The sequence below is a fragment of the Anoplopoma fimbria genome, chromosome 24 (genome assembly GCF_027596085.1).
Source record: "Anoplopoma fimbria isolate UVic2021 breed Golden Eagle Sablefish chromosome 24, Afim_UVic_2022, whole genome shotgun sequence".
NCBI classification, from domain to species: domain Eukaryota; kingdom Metazoa; phylum Chordata; class Actinopteri; order Perciformes; family Anoplopomatidae; genus Anoplopoma; species Anoplopoma fimbria.
In genome coordinates, this window is record NC_072472.1 from 22,084,748 (window position 1) to 22,104,144 (window position 19,397).

General features: G+C 40.3%; 1 protein-coding gene across 3 annotated transcripts in view; it reads right to left on the reverse strand.

The window, feature by feature from the left end:
* Positions 1-3,495: 3,495 nt before the first annotated feature.
* hlcs (holocarboxylase synthetase (biotin-(proprionyl-CoA-carboxylase (ATP-hydrolysing)) ligase)) overlaps positions 3,496-19,397 on the reverse strand; it is a 32,950-nt gene continuing 17,048 nt past the window's right edge. For 2 of the 3 annotated variants that reach the window (XM_054625757.1, XM_054625756.1), the window contains 5 exons: positions 6,740-6,807; positions 6,416-6,576; positions 6,156-6,270; positions 5,812-6,025; positions 3,496-4,184 (listed from right to left, as the gene is read on the reverse strand). In XM_054625757.1, the coding sequence (XP_054481732.1) occupies positions 4,013-4,184; positions 5,812-6,025; positions 6,156-6,270; positions 6,416-6,576; positions 6,740-6,807 (730 nt within the window). In that variant the 3' untranslated portion in view covers positions 3,496-4,012. Of the gene's footprint in view, positions 4,185-5,811; positions 6,064-6,155; positions 6,271-6,415; positions 6,577-6,739; positions 6,808-19,397 lie in introns of those variants that run through there. The other variant, XM_054625758.1, reaches the window with a different exon arrangement.

A 19,397-nucleotide genomic window follows, 5' to 3' on the forward strand; every position in this document is an offset into this window, starting at 1 on the left:
AAGCTTATTTTAAAGGAAAACTATGGTTTACTGCAGTTTGGGTTTTATTGCCATAGCTCTGGTCATGGGGGCTGTAGGTTATGATAACACTGCACTCACCAAGCGGAGTTTGGTCACATGCTGACATCGCCGGTGGTGTAAACATGGACAGTGCAGGCAGAGAGGTTGACATGGGGCTTATTGGTGGGAGCAGCACACCCTCCATGTAAAGTGAAGAACAGGTTAAATCACATTTCCACTTTGGAAAAGTACTTGTGCTCAAGAAAGAACTCACATTACTTTAACGTCAGTGCCATTTGCTACATACTCCTTTCAAAGTAAGGGAGTGTTTCGGTAAAATAGTCTGTAGCGATAACAAAATTATATAAATCTATTCTATATAAACTATAAAACTATAAGTAAACTATGAAAAAAACTAAGCACTTAAATTAATAATCTCTTATTTGCCTTGGTATTATTGGCAATAATGATATCTGGGTAACATGAAGATGTGACAAGATGGTGTTTTTGTGTGTGTGTGTGTGTGTGTGTGCTTCATAAGTGGTAACTAGCGTTCACTTGGGTCGTATCTTACGCCACTGAACATCACCAAAAAGAAATCTGAGAGGACAAGAAACACGACACTTACGTACATGTTTGTTGAATTTCCCTGACAAAAAATAAAAAAATTATGAATTTCGAAGAATAAACACTTATTTATTTTGTAAGCTCTTACTCTCACCATCAACAATGTCTCATGTTCTGCAGCTGTGAGCAGCATTTCCTCTCTGCTTTGGTTTGGACAATATTGTACATTAACAGCACGTTAAAAAATGTGTTTAGTATGCATGATACCTTTTTAAAGCATCCTTTGTATCTCTGTGAACACACTACAGTCAAAACCTGCTTAGAATTTGTTCAGAATTAGGATATATTTTATGACATGGACATGGATGACCGCTGGTACAGGCATCTGTGTTGAAAGGTCACCTAGTTGAATGGAGATCGAATGTGTGCATATAATCCAAGGTTGACATGTGGTTTTAGGTCAAATACATGTGTATCAGGAAGGTCTAGCAGCTGGTTTCAATTTCTTGACAAAAAATAAATAAATAAAAACATTTGAAAAGATTTCCCTCTTCTGGGAAAGTGTAAAACATATACAGCAAAGACTAATCCATATGCTGTGTCTGCTTCCGTATTAACATAAAGTGAACACATTATTATGGAATTGATTATTCATTTTCGTTTTCGAATGTTCTTAAGATCCATTAGTATTTTTGTTATCACTCTTTATATTCACTTTTTTTTCAAAAATCAAAAACAATCCACTGTGATTTAGTTTTGTTGAATAATGAAAACTACAATAAAACATGGGGGTGAATCATTTATCTTGGTTTTGTAATAAACATCTGTATTATCTTTAAAACTGGATTCACATGCCCACTTGCATTATGATAGCTCAGTCATGTAATTTAAGCCGCTCTGACTTTGTGAGCGATTCACAAGAGAAACGGCCCGTTCATGGTTTAAATACACTCACTGCAGAACATCCTGTTACCGTGATGACTTCCATATTGGCGTGCTGTGTCCAACAAACAGAGCAGAGGAGGAGGAGGAGGAGGACCGAGGTCGTGATGTAGTACGGGGCTGCATCCAGCTCCGGCAGTTCGCATGTCTCCTTTGACGTTTTCACTTCATCTGAGGGGGACGGGCCGGGAGACCCAGGTGCTGAAGACAAATGAACTGTCAACAACAAGTAGCTGTGGGACGGACCTCAGAGAAACAATCCCCCCCACACACACACACACACACACACATCAAACACATCACCACCACATACACAAACAGAGCACTGGGTAAAATTGCAGCAACATATTCTCTATCCTATCCTCTGCAGAGGAAGTGCACTGCATTTAGATGAAGCACATTCACTCTTACACTCACTCACACACCAACGGCAGTGAGCTGCCATGCAATTTGGGGGTTGGGTGTGCTCAAGGACTCGAACCACCAACCTTGATGTTAGTAGATGACTCCTACCTGCTGAGCCACAGCAGCTCCGAATCTGAAGTGTTACATTAACCATTTAGGGGTTATTCTTGTACAGTAAAGGGTAAGATTGCTATTTTTCCGTCTGAGCCCTCTTCTTCCATGTATTTGTGTCTTAGAGACTAACAGGGACAACCTTTTTGTGAACGCTTACAGCAGCAGCTAAATGTGCTGCGGTGTAATCGCTAGGGGCAACTCCTCACTGTCAATGTACGTCTAATAAATGTGATTGTTTAACCAACGACAGGCTCAGATTGTTATTATTGTCTGACAACGTTACGGAAAGGACCCCCAAACAGAAATAAGTGCATTTTTCTTACTTTCCCCTTGATCCAGCCTGTTTGCTATTGTGACATGTGTCTTGTTGCCGGGAGACAGCGTTAGGAGCATGATTGAACAGGATTAGACCGTACTCTGTGCTTCACAGAGACCCAACAATCCCCCCATGAGCGAGCGAAAAAACAAAACCTTTAACGGGTTGGGTTGAGAGAGAGATTTACAGCAAAAACAATAATAGCAAAACAGGTATAACAATAATAGAATAATAGAATGATAATAAAAAAAAAAGAAATATGACCACTCTTACTGATAATAATAACAGAAATGGATGTATTAGAATGATTATAACAGCGATAGATAGATGAAATGATTTGAGCAGCAGTGTCAAGGCAATGGCAGCAGGTATAACCCTGATCTATGGAAACCTACGAGACGAGAGAGGACAGAGACTAGTAACGTGCATTAATGGGACATGGATGCAAACATTGGAGTAAAGAAAGCATGGCTTGGTGTCATCTAAAAGATTTTGAATGTCATGGCTGACTATTTAGCTGATCACAACAAGGTGGATGCAACGCAAGATTTCACGAGACTTCTCCTTGAATGAGACACGGTCAGACGTGGTCCTGGCTTCAACAAGGCCGGTTTGCCATTAATTCTGTACATCTACTCCAATGTTGTACTTATGTACACATTTGAGGCTTGTACTTTACTTGAGTATTTCCATTTTATGCTACTTAATACTTTTTAATACACTATACACTTCAGAGTAAAATATTTTTACCACTTTTACTGCAGTACTGAGAAATCTAACTTTTTTTGTTTTTTATTGGCCTATGTTATTTGTAAATAATCTAAATAGCATTTATAGATGTGAATAACGCACCAGCTGTTTTATCAGCTCAAATACTTTTTTTAAAGCAACTCATTGGAGGCACACGACCCAGGTTTTAACCCACAGCATGTTTTACCGTCTCCTCATGGACGCATCATTTAGAACATGGTGGTTGCTTTCTGCCACAAATCAGTTCTGATTCACACTCTCATTAAATTATGCATTTATGTTTATATATATATGCAGTGGTTTGCATTATATTAAGTGTGTAAAACACTGGCCAAGTGGTTTTTAAACAAGTATATAAAAGAGAACTTCCCATTAAAATTATTAAAGCTACAATCTGATCTTTTTCTAGACAAGTTACTTTTGGAACTTTTTGGGGGATAATCAGGATTTTGTAGGCAGGTCAATAGAAGCTGGTAAGTTAAAAAGACGTATTTCTGTGCAAATCTTTATTTTTGCGGAAACAAGCAACAGGAAAAGCTGCAGTGATCACTGTTCTCATGTGACAGTGAAATAAAGTTGGCTCTTCAGATGAGGGTTACATGATTTATTGCTCCCAGAAAGTAGCACAAGTTTGAACTGGTGGTCCCGAATCAGCAGGTCATAATCAACCTGACGTGTGTATTGACCCATCACTGACAGATGTCACTAGCTGCCTTTAAACCCAGTTACCATCACTGTGCGTCTTCCAACAAATTACCCCAGCTAGTTCAAGTTAGTTAGCACAAGAAGCTAACCAATGCTGTAAACCAGGAACATATTTATCCATTAGAAAACCCAGACACATTTATACAGTTACATAAAATTTTCTCTCAGACTAAATAATACTTCAGTGTGTTGGGAGAGACGATGGATTTGGTTCTAACGCATCTTGATGACCACCAGGTTCTTCAGCATGTCGAAGGAGTTGCCGTCGGGCTCCACGGAGACCACGCCGTGCTCCTTGTTGTGCACCTGGAGGAAGCCGTTTTGGTCCAGGCCCACCACCTCGGCCTCCAGTCCGTCCTCGCTCCAGAGACGCACCAGAGTCCCGCTGAGGTCAGAGCACACAGAGAGCAACCGTCACGCCTCAGGGAAATGACAAAACTCTGTGACTGAAAGCAGTATGTGCTTCTAGGCTTTGACAAAGAGCGAGAGCCTTTAAGATTGAGACTACTACCCAATGGGGACGGGCATTTCAATCAACAATACTATTAGATATTTACTGGGAGCTATTTGACCATTCCTTGTTTTGTTTTGTTTCTGTTTGAATGAGGTGTGTTAATGATATACTGTTGCTCCAACACACAAATGGAAAAGAGCCACACACGTTTTAATGGCGCGTTATAGGTAACGCTTAAAACAAGGAAAAATATTATTTCTAACACAAGATGATAGTTACGACTATAAAACGATTACATTTATTGACAAATTGAAATTTGTTTTATTATACCCCATCCCTCTTAAACATCCCCTCCATATCGGTTTTCCTTATAACCCTAATATAATATAACCCCAGCTCTGAGGCTGTGTTCTCCCTACTACTGACTGACACGTGTCAAATGTTTCACTGTCTTAACTTTTCCATTTCCTGTCCTTTGCACATTATGCAAACGCTGCCCAAATACTTCTCGATGAACCAGTTGTGGGTTATATTTATTCAGTCCCACACAAAGCAGTGGGTGGGAGATCTGCACTCTACTAAGTGACACCTTTCTAGTTTGATTTGTTTTTTCTTTAGGCACATCCAACCCATTATATCAGGGGTCGGCAACCTTTACTATCCAAAGAGCCATTTTTCCATATTTTCCACAAAATAAAATTTGTCTGGAGCCGCAAAAGCTATTTGATATCACAGCTTATAAAGCTTTATGTTTAGTTATATTATACTGTATATACAGAAACTATAGTTTGTTGTATTTATGAAATTATAGAACAAGAATAAAGACAATTCTTGACATTGTATTGCTATTTTACCTGTTATAACAATATCAAAGTCTTATGAAGAGGAGAAAAAAAATACACTGGCATGTGTATCACTCTTTTTCGCTCATCTCCAGCTTTATACTTTTCAGCAAATGCTGTCTGCTTGTTCTGGAAGGCTCTTTCATTACATTTTTTGTTTTGTGCTAATATATATGTGTGTGTATACATATCAAGCATACAGGTAAGCCAGCATTGTTATATAGTCAAATCAAATGAATACTTCCATGTAGAATTAAACTCTCTATTTCTCTCTGTGACTTTTATTTTTTTGGATTTCTCCATATAGTTTACACGATATATATGGGGTCTGAACACATACACATATATATATATATATATATATATACACACGTATATATATGTTTTTATATAGGCATGTTTTTGTGTATGTGCATAGCATTCTTACCCATCTATTATTATTTAATTTGCAATTTAATTTTTATCTTTCAGCTATTAATTAATGTAAAAACTAGGCACGCACTAATTTGATTGAAGGTTGGGTATAGAGATGCCTATCCACATAAAGGGGGGCACAGATTTGAAATGTGGGAAAAAGAGAGCCCCGTATCACATCTGTACTTGGTATCCTGAGTCGAGCTGTATTGACATATCCACCTAAACAAATTCCCTGTATGTGTGTACCAGCTGATTTAAAGTTTCTGACTCGAAATAAGAAGTGAAAAAGCCGTGCTCACCTGTGAAGCCACCTCTTGTAGTAGGTGGGCAGGACGGTGTCTGGGCCCCCCCGCTGGAAGCTGCCGATGAGGGCCTCCAGGCTGCTGACCGTGCGAGCGATGAGCTGGTCGCAGCGGAGCGGCTGCAGGCTGCTGTTATGCTGCGTGTTGTGCTGCTGGATCAGGTCGTTGATGCACACCGTCGGGTTGCTGTTCGTCACGTTGAACCCACAGCCTGTAGGGGGACACCGTGTTCAGGACATGCTACTGTGTCTGTTAGATATTGCAAAAGATTGTATAATAATGATTGGTGACTAATTATTTGTCCCACAAAATAGAAAAAGTGATGAAGAGGAGGTCATTACCTATGAGCAGGTGAAAGGTCGATCCTATCACTGTGGAAGTCACCAGTACTCCACCGAGCTTCATCAGGTTACTGTAATAGATGTCATTGGGCCACTTCACCCTCAAGTCTATGTCCTGTGAAGGATGAAAAACTTCAATCATCATCATCAGACATGTTCAACTATTTCGGTGATGTTAATTGCATAATCAGATATCACAGAGGATGTGCAGGCTGATAATATCTCATCAGCTGGTGAAGGGAGGACGTGTGTGTTCATACCTGGTATCCAGGAAGTGTACGAACAGCCTCCACCACAGCCAGAGCGGCCAGATGCTGCAGGAAGGGGATCCTCTGTCCCAGCCTGGAGCTCAGCTCCACCTGCACCGTCAGAGTGAACATGGCGCAACCCAGAGGGCTGAGCCAGGCGTTCCCACCCCGACCTGCAGGAAACACAGGAGACATTCGAGGGGACGATAAGCATCACACACTTCTGACAAATAAGATGAATAAAAACAACAACAAAAAAGAATGCAACGGAAAATAATACGTTTGAGGAATGTGTGATTGTTGGTATGCTGGTGTACAGTGTGCTGGAGCGCTGACCTCTGCCCTGGCTCTGTCGAGCAGCAACCGCTATCAAACCCAGTTCCTTTGGTAAGTGCAGAGTCAAGCTGAAGAGGGAGACAAGAACGATGAGCACAGACATGTTAAAACCTTCAAAGTGTGTTCAATGTTTAACATTTATTATTAATATTGTGAAATCCATTTCAATATCATTGTCCTCTCCAGCAGATAATGTGCAGAACGTTTTCTTTTGCTTATGTAAGAGCTAATGATACTTTCCAGAAAACTGACTCTTACAGTAATTATTATAAAATATACACTATGGTCAGTATTTTTTTTTAATAGAGGTGATGTTTAGAGCTGTCATTCCAGGAGATTTGTCCTCATCTAGATCCTGTGGATCGGGACGTCCTTCAATTATGTTAATTTCAGGACGTTGACGTTTATCATTAAAGATCATCGTTAAAACTCACTGACATACTGACTGCTACATGACAGGAGAATGGCACACCTATGAGTCTCATTCCGGAGTGGATCATATTGTGATAAGAACATGTGCATTCCTGTAGTGCTATTTTTGATTTTTTTATTGAAACAATTCTCTGGGCAATAAGACTGACATCTGAACCGTAACATCAACTCTTTTTAAACCCCCATAAAAGACACAGACCAATTTAATTTTTTTTTCAACCAAGGCGTTTTGTTTTTTGAGAAAACCATCTTTGACTAAGCACACACGACATTCAGTGAGCGTATTAACCAGACAGCAGCACTTTCATTTTGCAGTTTTGACAAATTGTGTAATTATTTTGAAAAACAAAATACATTCACTTTTAAACCTTGTGAAATTTCTTGATAACGTAAATGAAAGGTATAGCTTGAAGTGCAGTTGTTTTTCCTCAATCATCCTGCGAGGTTGTAATTATTAGCACAGTGTGTCGGCATTTCATCAATGCTCATTTGAGAGCTGGGGGCTGCCTTACCAGAAAACCAAAAGGGGAAAATGTTTGCACATTCTCTCATCTCCAAATGCAATTAAAGCTGATCCAGCGGCCGAAGAAAAACTGCCCTCGATTGGCCAGCGAACAAAGATTGTGAGGCTGCCAAAGCAAGCGAGCAGGGCCTTTCTGCTATTGTGATGCAAAGTTGGTCTTTGGTAAATCAGCTTAAGGATGAGGGCGCCCCCAACTCTGGCCAGATAGAGCTTTGTAACAGACGTCTCTTAGAGCTGTTTATCAAAGGGATAGATGGATGGCTCAATCTAGCTTCTGAGCTCAGGGAATGCTGATGCGACAGGCTGATGACTTTGTATGGCGGACTACATTAGAGAGGAGTTTATCAGCCGTTAGTCAAGTTAAGTACGGATGATTATGAAAAGAAGGTTCATAATTTTTCTTGTCTGTCTTATAGAGAGCTTCAGCGACGTTGAATTTTTGTAGTCCAACAGCAAGTTAGCACCACACTGGTTCTCTTGACAAAAAGCCACCCAATTTTTCCATCCGATTCTAGATTATTACAGAAAATAAGCCCTGTGGCAAGCCAACCTTTAGGATTCTTACACGTTTTGTTCAGCAAGATAATATTCACAAATGAACAATGCTGACTTTTAAAGGGTGAATACAAAAAGCTAACGCAAGGCTATAAAGGAATAACACCACCGACACATGATCTCACTACACCACTACTAAGCTAAAGAAGTACTAGTGTTTTAGTGAAGACGTTTAGTCGTCTCATTTAGACACTTGTTAGCATCAGAATTTTTCAAGACATGTAAAAGCTTCAGAATTAATTTGCTCTAGTATTTACTGACGTACTTTATATTGTAGTACAAAATGTTAAAATTTATTAAACTTGTGTTAACCAAAGACCTGATTTTAAGGCACCTAACCAGAAACCTATTAGAAAAAACCTTCACTTGGAGATGCAAGAACTTGCTGACTCATTTACGGGTTTTATGCAGGCGGCAACTTCTGGTTCTGCAGAGTGAAGCCAATGCGGAAGTGCCTTAAACTGGCCTTCTCTCTACTGACCAGCGGGGGGTCTCAATTGCTAGTTTCAAGTGATCTTGAATACAGCATGATGTTCATTTCGTAAATGATGGTCCATTTAGAGTCAAATAGACCATAAAGCAGAGTATGCTTTAGGACTGGGCTACCTTGTGATTGACAGATCTCTACCAGAGCCGCATAAGGTGTCTCTATGTCACTCCTACGCAGTCCAAATATGGTGACCTCCATTCATTGGTTGTGAAAAAACAACATGGCGATGGCAAAAACTCTAGGCTTCATAATGGCAGTCCACAAACCAATGGGCAACGTCACGACATCTAGGTCCACATCTTATATACAGTCTTTGGTTTTAGGACTCATTCCTGCAGAACTCCATGACAATAGTCAGCTGCCCCAATGCCCAAATGTTGCTTCCTAATGGTCTTACAATGGAAGAGATGGAGGACAAAATCCACAGGCTTCATTCTGTGCAAAAATGTATAAAAAGTATGAAAAGAAAGATCTGAAGTTAAAAGGCCTCAACCATTCACTTTAGACAAATCAAGAGGTTAAAACTTACAGCCCTTTTATTACCAAACTGTTACTATCCTTCCAGTAGCTCAAGAAAGAAGAGCAAAGAGGGGATTTTATACTAAACGAGCTTAACATTGGTAGACACCCACTAGATGTGAACATCTCAGACTGCTGAAGCCCATTAGGAGGAGATCTCCTACTGGCCAATGTAAACAGAAGGAGTGATTACAGCAAGCACAATCTGACTCAATCTTCATACGGACACCTGACATTTGTTTGAAATGTGAACCTATCCTTTTAGTTCACCTGTGCAGTGGTTATTTCTTAACAACGTTCTTTGCAAATCCTTTAATCTATGCAAATATGTTGGCCAGACTCGCATAGCTCGGGGGCGAATGAAAACATTTGGGGGGAGATGTTTCTGAAAAAGCTCACGGCTTCAGGAATTTGTTCACTTAGCTGAAGCTGATCACACTGGACGTTTTGCGTGGCGCTTCTGCAGCCAAGTAACTGCCAACATGTGCTCACTAATGAAAGACAAAAAAAAAAACAAGACCCTGGGTCTCTGCTGTCAGAAACTTATCGTCTTTAGCCTCAGAGTGAAGGAAGTCCTCATGAAAACGGAATAATAATAGCCAACTACATATGCAGAAAACTGGGAAAAACAAGGCTGAAATGTATTATTTTTTCCCTATGTGATTGAATTATGTTGGAGTACAAATCTTTAAACAAGCATATGAAATATTTCAATATGAACCGATAAACACACACCACTTGGAGGGGTGGAACTGGGTCGCCGTGTGAGATCTTAATGTATGCTGCATTAGCTGGAGCATGACCCCGCTGAGGGTGAGGCTGGTTAGGAGGTGCTTAGTCCCTGCTGAGGCTGTAACTGGGGGGATGCTGCTGTTTGGCAGGACCACCGGAGAATCGGCCCCGTCCGTGACTGACAGGTCTCTGCCGACAATCAGCCCCACGCGGAGAACTGGACCAGGGGCCCAGCTGGCTCTCCGGAGTCCTCGAGCTTCAGAAAATGAGCTTTATATAAGAGGAGCCGGACCTAACAAGACAAGTGAGTCCACCGCTGACCGACTCTTCTGATATGGCAGTGGTGTCTGCACCAGAGTGGGGGACACAGGACGGGACTGGGATTACTATTTGGGAAACACCCTGTTCAGTTTGTGAGGACCTGAACTATAAAATGGATACATTTCTACACTGCAAAACACCAAGACGTCAGTCCTGATATATTTTATTCCCATCCGATCTGATCCCTACACAAAAAAACATCAACAATCATTCTCATGTTGAAAATGTTGACGCGATAACGTTATGGATTGTGCATTGGACTTCCCTCGTGCACAATATGATCCAATAAGCATCTGTCCTGACTGATTATAGATATATTACATACATCTCTCTGGACTCCCATCCATCTTAGAAGCTTTCTTTGTGTTACAACCAAGTGACATGACAGATGTTTGAAGTGAACAGGCACAAGTAACACAAGCAGTCAGACAATCACAAAGTGTGTGAACAAACTTCCAAGTCACACCTTTTTTTAAACAAAATTAGCAGAAATATGTACATTCTTTACACACCGCAAGACAGTAGACTGCCTAAAAGAAATGGATATAGTCATCTAGACTTCACCCATTGGTTTGTTGACTGTAGTTATAAAGCCTGGAGTTCGGGGATTTGCCATCTTGGCTTTTTTGCAACCGATGAATGGAAGTTACCATATTTGGAATGTGGAGGAGTGACTTAGTGACGGAGGATACGGCTCTGGTAGCAGCAGCGACCTGTCAATCACAGTAAACTCGCCTCAAAGCATACTCTACTTTATGGTCTATTTGACTCTAAATGGACCATAATTTACTAAATGAACATCATGGAACAGAGGAAAGATTAACAAAGATGATCTTGATGAGTTTTACTTTAGTTCAGTTTAGTTTGAAAGAAGCATGTTTCATTGATCAGCAAGGTAAAATTGTCGGAGCGGAGTCTGGTGGCTTTTGAGGGGCGCAAATTAATTGCATGTTTTGCACGTTGATATATTATAATAATTGTCCAATTAGGCACCCTGCAGAGTCATGTGTCCCGGGAATGAATGCAGATTGTAACCTTTCCTACTGAAGATAATAGCCAGATGTTAGCGGGTTTGTTTTGTCCAGTTGGAAAGGGGCTTTTGTGAAACAGAGGATAAAACAAAGGACAACTGTAAAATAATTACCCAAAAGATACGCTATAAACAATTTACAGACCCACGTCCTGTGTCAGCTTTTACCTATGGTACATATCAGTATTTGTAGTTTATCATCTTAATAGTTCTGAATCAGAACCTTGTGGAAAATAAGGTGACAAGTGAAATGCTTTTTTAATTTCTGACTGTATTAATCAGAGTTAACTCATATCTACCTTAGTGCTTGTGTAGAAGTATTGGTAGATCCCTGGTTTTAAATGACTAGCCTATGTGTATTATATTACTGCTCTGCTGTGTTTCTGCTCAGACATTAAGGACCACACTCCACGGCATCGGGTCAGTGGACCAAATCCCCAACCCTTTACGTTGGAAAGTGCCTCATTCAGAGATGAAAGTCCCCGGCCAACATGTCCATCCCGACATGCAAAGAAGCACAAATTTATCTCTGGAACTCAATTATGAGATCAGTGACGAATCTTGTGTCTTAACACCTTAATGCTCTTACTCACTCAATGGGCGGTTGTCAATAGAGGAGGAGGAGGAGGAGGAGGAGGAGGAGGAGGAGGAGGAGGAGGAGGAGAAGGAGTGCTGTGTCTCCATGTGTTCCAGCGTACTCCAGCTCCAGGCTGGAACGTCGGGGGCAATTGCATTCCTCTAGAAAGTTAATCTCATTTTGAAAGCACCTCCAACTGAGTGTTACAGAGGCCACCATAAGCCCAGAGAAAAGCCTAAAATGTATTTAAAAATTTGCATTCATGTCAATAAAGGGATGCAAAAGTGGCAATAAGAAAAAGATTGCAGATGTAGGAAGGAGTGAAAATGAATACACAAGTCGAGACCATGTAGCGCTGGAGTTATTGTACCAGTTTCTCTGTCCGTCTCACCCACAGAACCTCGTCTGAAGACTCAGAGGAGACATCCTTACCCACTGTTCCAAATAGTAAACAAACAACGACACATAGCCGCAAAGATTTGGATTGGGACTCTATCCCACTCTGGTTAACATCTCCTATTAGCTAGTTAATCATAAATAAATGACAAAAAGTGAGAGAAAATATATTCTACTTCTGTATCCCTTTTAAGACCCAAACCAAGAACGAATGAATCCTACCAACAAGAATCGCCCCTATTAAACTATTAAAAGTTCCTTTCATTACCATGCACGCACGCACTAGTTGATTCTATTTGAATGTCACACACACCAGACTTATTTTATTTAAAAAAGAACATAATCAGGTTAAACTCTGAACATTTGTAAGGATCCAGGACGTGTTGATCATAGGGGATTCTCTCATTAGGCAGCTGCATTGATCAGTAACAGCTGTTAATGAACTATGCTCAAAGCAGATCTAGATGAGGCCCTTCCAGATGTGGCTTCTGGCCTCTCCAGGCCTGGAACAAACCAGCTGGCTAGTGGGAGCCACCTTTAAGATTACAGCCCGGGTTATGTGTATACATCTGAAAACCGGAGAATTTTGGAATATAAAATGTACTATGTACATTTCTAAACAGCTTACAGCTTGCTACTTCTCTTGAGGCTGTGCAATTACGGGTTTGGGGTTTGATAGCATCACGTTAAAGAGCCACATGCTGCTTATGGTGTTTGTTATTGAAGTGGCAAAAGCGCGGCTACCTGAACAATCCTATTTGCTAATAAGAACTGGAGTTAGAGCCTTAAACTAAAGCCCACTTTTCTACTCATTGAATCAAGAATCACAATTCCCAAAGATTCAAATCTGTAGTCAAAGTTCAAGCAGGAAGTTGGTCTGTAAACTGTGATATCTATTTTGTGTGTGTGTGCATATATATTTATATGATTGTTTAAAACTACCAAAAAACGAACAAAGTTGTAATTAGGGTTGCAGCAAACAGTTATTTGTTGCTTTTCTTCCCTCCAATAAATCGATTGTTTTGATGTTTGGTCCATAAACTGGCAAAAAAATGTGAAAAATGTCTCATAGACTCCAAGGTGACCTCTTCAAATGTCTTGTGTTGTTTCACCAAAATCGAGCTAAGCTAAAACCAGGGAATTTCTGCAAATGATAGACGGTTCACTGATTATCATAATGATAATTCTACGCGTTGCAGCTCTGGTTGAAGCAAAGTGTGTTCAATTGAAAAAAAAAGAGAAAAAGGCAGGTTATTCGAGAGAGAAAGTGATCAAAAGCCACCCAGACAGGGAGAACGTGGACCCTCTGTGGTGTTAAGATCCATTTCATCTCCTCAGATCACTCTGTGACCGTTGTCCTCAACTCATTCCAACAAGACCAGGAACAAAGAGATACAAAGTAGCGTGTTTGACAGATAGAGAGCTAAAGGCATTGTCCCAGGAGGAAGAGCATGGGCCCTCTAAATCCCCGCTCAGGACTCTTTGTTTTAAGGGGACGGCTAAGCCACAGGGGTCACCCTCCGGGACGCAGCGGGTCAGGAGGATAAACGGCCACCAGCCGAGTCAGCTGTGACGGAAGAAAGGTGGAGGAGGACCTGTGATCGCGTCTTTCTCACACAACACAGTGAGGCGACGCAAAACAAAAAGAAGAGAGGGGGGGGGGGGGGGGCTCTGCTTTCCTTAAAGCAGCCTTCTCACACAGACTTGATAGAGACGTTTTCAAACTGCACTTTGGAAGTAAAGGTGAGTAACATTCACAGAAAGATGTATAGATACAAATCCAGTAAAGATTGAATATAACAGATACATAATGGAATTTAAATGGAAGCATTTGATGTGGTCAGTTAAGATACAATTTTCTGAAAGCCATTTATCTCCCAAACCGTTCTACCAACCCACCAAAAAAAAAAAATCTCACTTCCCAGATTAAAATATCTCAGATTAAAAGATTATTTCTGCCGTCGATGCTCATTTTTGAAACAGGATTTGCCGTGCATAAGCTCGTTTGCATTGATCATCCGGCGGCATCAAAGGGGGTGATCAATAAGGGAGGACAAACTAATCTGTAAATGTGATTAATTGAGCTAATCCTGTTTACCAAGGGACAGCAGAAATTATCATTTCCAAATAGCACTATTGGAAGTGATCAATGAGAGAGGGCTGCTCCATTAACGGGGGGCAGCTGAGGCCCCGATGGATGACCTTGCTCTCGCTGGCTGCTTGTCTGGTCCATGGCCGCCTGGTCTGGCTGAGGTTCCGGGCAGCGACACTCAATCGTCCATTACACTGACTACATTTCTAAAAAACGTCCACTTTCTGCGTTTTGTGTGGCTAAAGCAGGTGTCCTCTTATTGACTTCCTGCAGTTTAAATCCCGGTCCCTAACAGCTGCCGTACTGTTGGGCAGAAAACATTGAAACATGAAAAAATTTCACCTGAGATGAAAGTCAATTTTAAAAACTGTGGAAGGACCCAGTCTACTTAGGTTTCATCATATTCTGATCAAAAAACAGCACAGCGATATATGGATGTCAGCAGTCGCCAGAGAAGAAACCACAGAAGAGACCACTGTTCGCAGTATGTTGTTAACGATAACTTCCATATTCGTAAAAGGTGTCATGTCAGTACAACCACGTGCTCCAAATGTCCCTGACCATTTCAATGTACCAAGACAACACAAATTAATATAGGAATACGTAGAATGTGAGCACAATATTAACATTTTTTTTTTTACTTGTTAATACTCAGGCCTGAGCCAGATTACTTTTTAGTTAGGAGGGCACGATTAAGTTTCATATTTATTCTCATTATTACCTACCCTTGCTCTTCCTCGTTATTGGTAGTATTTAGGTTAATTTAGTAAAAAAGAAAAGAAAATATTGATATCTTGTGGTAAAGAGGTAGAAATTAAACACCGAAGTACGGGTTACATTTTGCTGTACCTTGTCGTTTGAAAGTGCGTTCATCATTTACAGTATTCATTGCAAAAAAAAAAAGTAAGTCCTGAGGAGTCATGCCCAGTCCCGCCTTTTTGCGACATAAGGTCTTTTATTGGAGTTTACCTTGTACTGTTCTTTACTGGTGAACACTTTTCTAATCAATTAAATCACCTGAATTGATTGACACAAGGCCTTCATGTAGCTTTCACTGGCCCCTGAGGGTCCTCCAATCAGACTTTATCAGGGATGTCATCATGTTTCTATATCTTGGCAATGTACTTGGTGAATGCAATGTTATAATTACTGATAGAAACAATGGCCACACCTCTGAAGATAATATCCCCGTTGTACTGAAGAAGAATGATCCTTTAAGGCGTTGGGACAATTTGCTCACAGCACAAGTAATGTGAAGTTTTTACGAGGTTATGTATAAGTATAAAACTAGTCAAATATATATATGATTAACCAATCAGAACAGATTCTATGGTCGTTTGGTAGACTACATGTACTTTTTGGATGTAAACAGACGCAACCGTCTGCTAACAGGTTGGTGTAGTCTCGGTGAAGCTGAAATGAAAACCGGCACGTTGTGGACCCTTCATGGGACTCCGTGACCCCCTCACCACCACGGGGCTCCAGAGTATAACATACCTTCCACTGGACATAAAAAGTTCAAGTCAAACACTGCACCATATGTTCCCCAGGATAAGAAACGGGGACATTTAGGCATCTGCTTACAATCTTTTATAATTGCAGGTGGAGCATGCAAGGTCAATTGGGCCAATTTGATTTTTATGGTGGAACCTATTGCCGCAGTTATGAAGAATCCATTTTCTCTGTTCCAACCCCCCCCCCCCCCCCCCCATGCGTGTTCTGCGGTTTGGTTTTTTTTTTCACAGGAAACAGGACTCTAATTCCGTACAGTGTCAGTTTGGATATTGGATTGCTTGTCAAAACAAACATTGACTGCCAGGTTTTTTTGTTTTTTTTGGCCCAACAACTGGAACAGCTTTAAGTAGAAGAATCCGTTGTTTGGTTTGTTTTTCTATTCAGATTTGCAGAGTATGAAGGTGTAACATTGCCATTGCTCAGTTCTGTTCATGCAACTCTCTGCCTCGACTGTGAAATTACGACAGAGTTTAAGGAAAAATTAAAGAAATGACCTTCCAAATGTGTGGACGGCAAGGAAAACAAAATTTGTAATAGCAGAAGTATTAAGGAAAATAACCAGAATTACATTTACAACAATCTCTGCCTGTCTTCCTTTATGCATCGGGGGAAAATAAAAAGGGTGGGGGAAAAAAGAATACAAAAGTGAAAGTGGGCCCTTGGGTTTTCATGTCTGAGCCTGAAGCTCTTACAAGAGCAAGTCAACAAGTAGGAAGTGTGTTGCTCCAGGCGCAGGGATCAAGTTCAGCCGAGCAGGAAAAGAATCATTACGCTCTCTGGAGCAGCCAAGTGGTGTTAGAAAACCCCTGTAGTCTCTTCTCCCAGCGTTTTCACAAATAAACACCTCCACTATCCTTAACCAAACACTAACAGCTTGTTGCTGACACACACTCACAGACAAACAGGGCTGGAACTATTAGTTGATAAATTGATTATTTATTGGGAGGAGAAAATTAACCGGCAACTATTCTGAGGAGCTATTAATAAGTTAAAGTGTTAAACATTATCTGGTCCCAGGTCTTCTAAAGTGAGGATTTATCATCATTGTCAATTCAATATATTTGATTTGAACCGGTGGTTAGACAACATTATATATATTCTGTATTTGGCTCTAAGAAAATTAGATTTAAATATTTCAATTAAGACTGAAGATGAAATGAAAAATTATACATTTGTTGACACTGTACCTTGTAGAACTACTTCTGTTGTGTTTACTGACATGAAGGGCTAGGTGTATTTAAAAAAGATTCAAATAATACAACTGATGCTGAGGTTAAGTATGATGTACTTTGTTTTGGATGCCTTGCTTAGAGAATTTTTTTTTTTATTTGATAAAAGAAGCCCAAATTTCTCAAATATTCAATTCGGCCTAAATACAAGGAGCTGCACTTTGCATGAATAAGAGAGTTTCAAATTTCGAATGAAAGCAGAAAGTAAATTACAATACGAGCAAGCATTTGATCATGGCTTTCCTTACGTCAGTTTTTGAAGTAGAGCGTGTTGTCCACTAATCGTTAGATCGGTGGTTCGATCGCCAGCTCTTTTAGTCCGCATCTATAAATGCAAGTACAACTTACTTTTTACCATGAGTACTGTAATGATTGACCAGTACACTCAGTATAACAGGATACTGTATGAAAATGTGGCTAAGAATCACATTTTAAGGAATAGTTTGACATTTAAAAAAAAAAAAAAGCTAAGCGGGCAAACAGCAGAGACCCCACAATTGTATTGCTGTTTAGAGCAAAGAAACAGTCCGGCACATAACACCATATGAGACCACAATGTGCTGTTTTTTAGACATTGTGTTAATGCTGGGAAGATCCAGGCTAGCTGTTTCCCTGTTTCCAGTCTTTGTGCTAAGCTAAGCTAAGCTAACCAGCTGCTGGCTGTGGTCCATAGTAAAAACAAAGAGGTGTATCGATCTCCTCCACTAGAAAGCAAGTAGGCGCATTTCCGAAATGACAAACCATTCCTTTAACAACGTATATATTTAAATATTAACCATGAAGACTGCACTGAAAGGCATTCAGTATACCGGCCCCCCTGTACTAGCTGTTGAACTGAGACATCGCTGTGTCCTTAGGAGTGTGAAGCTGCTCACTAAAAAGCATTGCTATTCCAGTTGGGTGTGACCTTGTGAGAACACTATCCTGTGTCTCGGCACTGGCTATTATTAGCCTGCTCCCCGCCAAACAAAGCATTAAGACCCTGGACAAACACGCGGTCCGCCAGCCATTGAGCCTCGGCTTCCGGCCTCTGCACTCAAGTGCGGCCGAAACCCGTGTTTTCATCAGCTCCTCCGTTTCGGGCAGCGATGACCTACAGGCGCTTCGCCTCCAAATAAATTCCCTCTCTGCCCATTAGGCCCTCTCAATCCTTTATTTGTGCTGCGGATATAAGAAAAGCCACAGTCATTGTCCTCTCAAAGGACTCTAATAACTGACTTGTCTGAAATTCATCATCTGTTTGACTGTTTGCTTATTTGATTAACAATAAATCCCTATTTTCTCAAATAAGATATACGATTCCATCAACATCCTCAGGAATTTAACGGTAATAAAAGGTCTGGGTTCATCAGCATGTGCAGCGTCAAGAACAGCAACAACCTCTACTTACTAAAGCTACTGTAAGTGAATATGAAATGTTTGCCTGTTATTTCAGGAGCAGAGAATAGAAGTGCCGTGGCTTCACAGAATTTTTAAAGGCAAGCGAAGGCCTTTCCACCTTTGTGACCACTGACTCAGCAGTTTATTGGTTTTGCATTGCGTTAATGCTATAATATAATGTAATATAATATGATATATGTATATAATATAATATAACATAAAACAATTTAATTGAATACAATATTATATAGTATTTTTCTATTGTATTGTATTCTAGCATTTTTGATATAGTGCTGCAGGGTTGACTGGTTCCCTCTATAAAAGGCCAATGGGATTTTTCATTAGATTTTGGATAATTGCTTAAAATAAAATCTACAACAAACTAATATTTATGATACTTACTTATAATACTTACTAATACCTATAATACTTACATTTTGTCCAACAAGATAATGCAAAATCAGAAATGAACACCACTTTCATGATTTTTTGAGGCATAAAATAAATCGGCAGAACAAAAAAGCCTAAACCACGGTCACGTGACTTCTCGTCATTGACTTTGAGATGAGAGAACGGGACAATGCAAAAATGCTGACCCATTTCGTGGTTTAAGGGCTCATTCCTGCATCACTATAATGTGTGTATGCTTTGATTGTGACCTGCAAACATCAGATGGAAGAAGAGCTTTTTCGCATAGGATACGTTATAAAACATCTTCCTAGAAAATTGTGACATAAAATAATTTACATCTATAAAAGAAATGTACACTTTTAATAACAGAAAGTTTCTCCGACAATGAGAAACATAACAAAGGCCTAATGTGTCTCAAACTGAGATTATTCACATTTATATGTCTTCTCATCCCAA